The sequence below is a fragment of the Salmo salar genome, chromosome 09 (genome assembly GCF_965601325.2).
Source record: "Salmo salar chromosome 09, fSalSal1, whole genome shotgun sequence".
Taxonomy (NCBI): domain Eukaryota; kingdom Metazoa; phylum Chordata; class Actinopteri; order Salmoniformes; family Salmonidae; genus Salmo; species Salmo salar.
The window spans coordinates 49,543,900-49,550,000 of record NC_138299.1 but is presented as its reverse complement, the minus strand read 5'-3'; the positions used below and the strand labels follow the sequence as shown (position 1 = coordinate 49,550,000).

At 48.8% G+C, this 6,101-nt stretch overlaps 1 protein-coding gene across 4 annotated transcripts in view; it reads right to left on the bottom strand.

Moving 5' to 3' along the window:
• The window catches only part of LOC106611484 (RNA-binding protein 25), a 40,763-nt gene that overhangs the window by 11,273 nt on the left and 23,389 nt on the right, over window positions 1-6,101 (bottom strand). For all 4 annotated transcript variants that reach the window (XM_045723752.2, XM_045723753.2, XM_045723754.2 and 1 more), the window contains exons 12-14: window positions 5,996-6,069; window positions 4,416-4,566; window positions 3,228-3,726 (exon numbers count right to left, since the gene is read on the bottom strand). In XM_045723752.2, coding sequence (XP_045579708.2) covers window positions 3,228-3,726; window positions 4,416-4,566; window positions 5,996-6,069 — 724 coding nt within the window. The remainder of the gene's footprint in view (window positions 1-3,227; window positions 3,727-4,415; window positions 4,567-5,995; window positions 6,070-6,101) is intronic.

The following is a 6,101-nucleotide window of genomic DNA, read 5'->3' as shown; positions in this document are numbered from 1 at the left end:
ATGGGTTATAGTGGGGATAGAGAGAGAGAGAGAGCGAGAGAGAGAGAGAGAGATGGGTTATAGTGGGGATAGAGAGAGAGAGAGATGGGTTATAGTGGGGATAGAGAGAAAGAGAGAGAGAGAGAGATGGGTTATAGTGGGGATAGAGAGAAAGAGAGAGAGATGGGTTATAGTGGGGATAGAGAGAGAGAGAGAGAGAGAGATGGGTTATAGTGGGGATAGAGAGAGAGATGGGTTATAGTGGGGATAGAGAGAGAGAGAGAGAGGGAGAGAGATGGGTTATAGTGGGGAGAGAGAGAGAGACGGTTATAGTGGGGAAGGAGAGAGAGACGGGTTATAGTGGGGATAGAGAGAGAGAGATGGGTTATAGTGGGAGAGAGAGAGAGAGAGAGAGAGATGGGTTATAGTGGGGATAGAGAGAGAGAGAGAGAGAGATGGGTTATAGTGGGGATAGAGAGAGAGAGAGAGATGGGTTATAGTGGGGATAGAGAGAGAGAGAGAGAGATGGGTTATAGTGGGGATAGAGAGAGAGAGAGAGAGAGAGATGGGTTATAGTGGGGATAGAGAGAGAGAGAGAGAGAGAGAGAGAGAGATGGGTTATAGTGGGGATAGAGAGAGAGAGAGATGGGTTATCGTGGGGATAGAGAGAGAGAGAGAGAGATGGGTTATAGTGGGGATAGAGAGAGAGAGAGAGAGAGAGAGAGATGGGTTATAGTGGGGATAGAGAGAAAGAGAGAGAGAGAGAGATGGGTTATAGTGGGGAGAGAGAGAGAGATGGGTTATAGTGGGGATAGAGAGAGAGAGAGAGATGGGTTATAGTGGGGATAGAGAGAAAGAGAGAGAGAGAGATGGGTTATAGTGGGGATAGAGAGATGGGTTATAGTGGGGAAGGAGAGAGAGACGGGTTATAGTGGGGATAGAGAGAGAGATGGGTTATAGTGGGGATAGAGAGAGAGAGAGAGAGAGATGGGTTATAGTGGGGATAGAGAGAGAGAGAGAGAGATGGGTTATAGTGGGGATAGAGAGAGAGAGAGAGAGAGAGAGAGAGAGAGAGATGGGTTATAGTGGGGATAGAGAGAGAGAGAGAGAGAGAGAGAGATGGGTTATAGTGGGGATAGAGAGAGAGAGAGAGATGGGTTATAGTGGGGATAGAGAGAAAGAGAGAGAGAGAGATGGGTTATAGTGGGGATAGAGAGAAAGAGAGAGATGGGTTATAGTGGGGATAGAGAGAGAGAGAGAGAGAGAGAGAGAGAGATGGGTTATAGTGGGGATAGAGAGAGAGAGAGAGAGAGAGAGAGAGAGATGGGTTATAGTGGGGATAGAGAGAGAGAGAGAGAGAGAGAGAGATGGGTTATAGTGGGGATAGAGAGAAAGAGCGAGAGAGAGATGGGTTATAGTGGGGATAGAGAGAAAGAGAGAGAGATGGGTTATAGTGGGGATAGAGAGAGAGAGAGAGAGAGATGGGTTATAGTGGGGATAGAGAGAGAGAGAGAGAGAGATGGGTTATAGTGGGGATAGAGAGAGAGAGAGAGAGAGATGGGTTATAGTGGGGATAGAGAGAGAGAGAGAGATGGGTTATAGTGGGGATAGAGAGAGAGACGGTTATAGTGGGGAAGGAGAGAGAGACGGGTTATAGTGGGGATAGAGAGAGAGATGGGTTATAGAGGGGAAGGAGAGAGAGAGACGGGTTATAGTGGGGATAGAGAGAGAGAGAGAGAGACGGGTTATAGAGGGGATAGAGAGAGAGAGAGATGGGTTATAGAGGGGAAGGAGAGAGAGAGACGGGTTATAGTGGGGATAGAGAGAGAGACGGGTTATAGTGGGGATAGAGAGAGAGAGAGATGGGTTATAGAGGGGAAGGAGAGAGAGAGACGGGTTATAGTGGGGACGGAGAGAGAGAGACGCGTTATAGTGGGGATGGAGAGAGAGAGACGGGTTATAGTGGGGATAGAGAGAGAGAGACGGGTTATAGTGGGGATGGAGAGAGAGAGAGATGGGTTATAGTGGGGACGGAGAGAGAGATGGGTTATAGTGGGGAAGGAGAAAGAGAGACGGGTTAAAGTGGGGACGGAGAGAGAGAGAGATTGGTTATAGTGGGGACAGAGAAAGAGACGGGTTATAGTGGGGAAGGAGAGAGAGAGACGGGCTATAGTGGGGACGGAGAGAGAGATGGGTTATAGTGGGGAAGGAGAGAGAGAGACGGGCTATAGTGGGGACGGATTGAGAGATGGGTTATAGTGGGGAAGGAGAGAGAGACGGGTTGGTGGGTTATAGAGAATTAAGGGGCGAAGCTAGAGGGTTACACACTGACTAGACCGGGCGTGCGTGTGCTCCACCCCCCCCAGACACGATCAGGACACGCAGGTTAAAATGACAAAACGAACTCTAGACCAACTATATTAAATTTAAGGACAGGTCGAAAAGCATTAAACATTCATGGACATTTAGCTAGCTAGCTTGCAGTTGCTAGCTAATTTGTCCTATTTAGCAAGCTTGCAGTTGTTAGCTAATTTGTCCTATTTAGCTGGCTTGCAGTTGTTAGCTAATTTGTCCTATTTAGCTAGCTTGCCGTTTCTAGCTAATTTGTCCTGGGATATAAACATTGAGTTGTTATTTTACCTGAAATGCACAAGGTCCTCTATTCCGACAATTAATCCACAGATAAAAGGGTAAACTGAGTTAGTTTCTAGTCATCTCTCCTCCAGGCTTCTTCTTCTTCTTTGGACTTTATAGTGCGGTTGGCAACCAATTTTAAGGTGCATTACCACCACCAACTGGGGTGTGGACCTCAGTTCATCTTCCAATCACCCACGTGGGTATATGCTCCTAAAAACCAATGAGGAGATGGGAGAGGCGGGACTGGCAGAGCATCAAGCATCACAAATAGAACCAAGTTCTAGTTTAGCGCCTGGCTACGCAGAGGCTCGTTGACGCGAGCAGTTTGGCTGCAATGATTGAATAGCATGTATGTGTACATTTATTTTGTAACTCGAGAGGTGTGGTCAGCACGTTAGACTGAGAGACGATGATGACGACTTAAGTAGTAACTTTGAAAAAGTTCAGTATCCCTCAGCATTACAGATGTGACATTGTCAACATACAACGCTACCTAACCAGTTTGAGGATGAAGCCAATTTTGTTCTAACTAGTTCAATCTAGTTTTAACTCACCCAGTTTGAGGCTGAGGCCAATCTTGTTCTAACTAGTTCAATCTAGTTTTAACTCACCCAGTTTGAGGCTGAGGCCAATCTTGGGATGCTGTTCCTCGGTGGGCCGGGCTTCAGGAGAATTTTCATGAGGGATGATGATGCCGCAGGGAGACTCGTTGCCGGGGGAGTTGGGTGTGGCGCCGCCGCTGCCCGACGACACCGAGGGGGCCGATGTGATTGGCCGCATCGTGGGCTTCAGGTTTGGGTTTGGCCTGGCATCTGACGAGTCCTCCCTGTCACAATCATCAAGCTCCTCCCCCTCCTCCAAGTCATCGTCTGATTGGGGTTGAAGTTGCTGGAGAGGAGGCCTGTCTGCTCCTCCTCCTCCTCCTCTCCTGTCCCTGTGGTGCTCCCTCTCTCGGTGCTCCCTCTCTCGGTGCTCCCTCTCTCGGTGCTCCCTCTCTCGGTGCTCCCTCTCTCGGTGCTCCCTCTCTCGGTTTGGTTTCTCCTGCGGCACCTCCTCCTCTGGCTCTGGCTTCACTGGGGGCTGCCGCCTCCTCTCTGCCTCCTCCTCCATCTTGGTTTCAAATCAAATGTATTTAAAGTGCATTTATACAAAGAAAGTCTCAACGCACTTAAGCCAGAAAGCCATCCAGACAGACGGCCAGCCAGACAGCAATAGAGACAGACGGCCAGACAGACAGCCAGACAGACGGCCAGACAGACGAACAGACAGACAGCAATAGAGCCAGACGGCCAGCCAGACAGCCAGCCAGCCAGACAGCAATAGAGACAGACGGCCAGCCAGACAGCCAGCCAGCCAGACAGCAATAGAGACAGACGGCCAGACAGACAGACGGCCAGACAGACGAAGACAGACAGACAGCAATAGAGCCAGACGGCCAGACAGACAGCAATAGAGCCAAATGGCCAGCCAGACGGCCAGACAGCCAGACAGACAGAAAGCCATCCAGCCAGACGAACAGACAGACAGCAATAGAGCCAGACGGCCGGCCAGACAGACAGCCAGACAGACAGCCAGCCAGCCAGCGAGACAGACGGCCAAACAGCCAGGCAGACAGAGAGGCAGACAGACGGCCAGACAGACAGCCAGACAGACAGAAAGCCATCCTGCCAGACGAACAGACAGACAGCAATAGAGCCAGACAGACAGCCAGACAGACAGCTAGCCAGCAATAGAGACAGACGGCCAGACAGAGAGGCAGACAGAGAGGCAGACAGACGGCCAGACAGACGGCGACATACCCTCTGCAGCTCGGCCTCAGGGTCTGGGTGTCCCTCAGCTAACAGTCTCTGTCTGATCTGATCATGCTCCTCCTTCTCCCTCTTCCTGTCTCTCTCATCCAGCTCAGTCTCCTTCTCACGGTCTCTCAGACGCTTCTGTAAAGCACTACCCCTGGAGGGAGAGAGAGGAAAGCCAGTCAGTCATACAGCTGACAGATACTTCAGGATTTTGGCCCTACTTCCCCCAGGGTCAGATGAACTCATGGATACCATGTTTATGTCTCTGCCTGCAGTTTGAAGGAAGTTGCAAATTAGCGTTAGCGCAATTGCTAACTAGCGTGTTAAGCACAATGACTGAAGGTCTAAGCTAACTGCTAGCAGATACCATAGACTTCCAGTCATTGCGCTAACGCTGGTAGGCATTTGGCTCGTGAAACTAACTCCAACTTCCTTTATGCTGGATGCAGAAATATAAAAATGGTATCCATCAGTTCATCTCTCTCTGAGGAAGTAGATAAAGGACCTCATCTCTCTGAGGAAGTAGATAAAGGACCTCATCTCTCTGAGGAAGTAGATAAAGGGCCTCGTCTCTCTCTGAGGAAGTAGATAAAGGGCCTCGTCTCTCTCAGAGGAAGTAGATAAAGGGCCTCATCTCTCTCTGAGGAAGTAGATAAAGGGCCTCGTCTCTCTCTGAGGAAGTAGATAAAGGGCCTCGTCTCTCTCTGAGGAAGTAGATAAAGGGCCTCGTCTCTCTCTGAGGAAGTAGATAAAGGGCCTCGTCTCTCTCAGAGGAAGTAGATAAAGGGCCTCGTCTCTCTCAGAGGAAGTAGATAAAGGGCCTCGTCTCTCTCTGAGGAAGTAGATAAAGGGCCTCATCTCTCTCTGAGGAAGTAGATAAAGGGCCTCATCTCTCTCTGAGGAAGTAGATAAAGGGCCTCGTCTCTCTCTGAGGAAGTAGATAAAGGGCCTCATCTCTCTGAGGAAGTAGATAAAGGGCCTCATCTCTCTCTGAGGAAGTAGATAAAGGACCTCATCTCTCTGAGGAAGTAGATAAAGGGCCTCATCTCTCTCTGAGGAAGTAGATAAAGGACCTCATCTCTCTGAGGAAGTAGATAAAGGGCCTCATCTCTCTTAACATGTAGGGGTTAAGGTTTATTTCAGGTCATCTCTGGTAACCCCTAACCCTAACCTTACACCCTAACATTAACATGTAGGGGTTAAGGTCTATTTCAGGTCATCTCTGGTAACCCCTAACCTTAACATGTAGGGGTTAATGTTAGGTCCTCACAAGGACAGTTGTCTGTGTTATAAAGGTGTGACCTCACCTGTATTATTTCAGGTCATCTCCATGTTATAAAGGTGTGACCTCACCTGTATTATTTCAGGTCATCTCCATGTTATAAAGGTGTGACCTCACCTGTATTATTTCAGGTCATCTCCATGTTATAAAGGTGTGACCTCACCTGTATTATTTCAGGTCATCTCCATGTTATAAAGGTGTGACCTCACCTGTAGTATTTCAGGTCATCTCCATGTTATAAAGGTGTGACCTCACCTGTAGTATTTCAGGTCATCTCTGTGTTATAAAGGTGTGACCTCACCTGTAGTATTTCAGGTCGTCTTTGTCATCGTCATAATCTTCCAGGAACTCTTTCAGACGCTTGCCTTCTTTTGTCTGGAGGAGGAAGAACAATGATTGCATACATT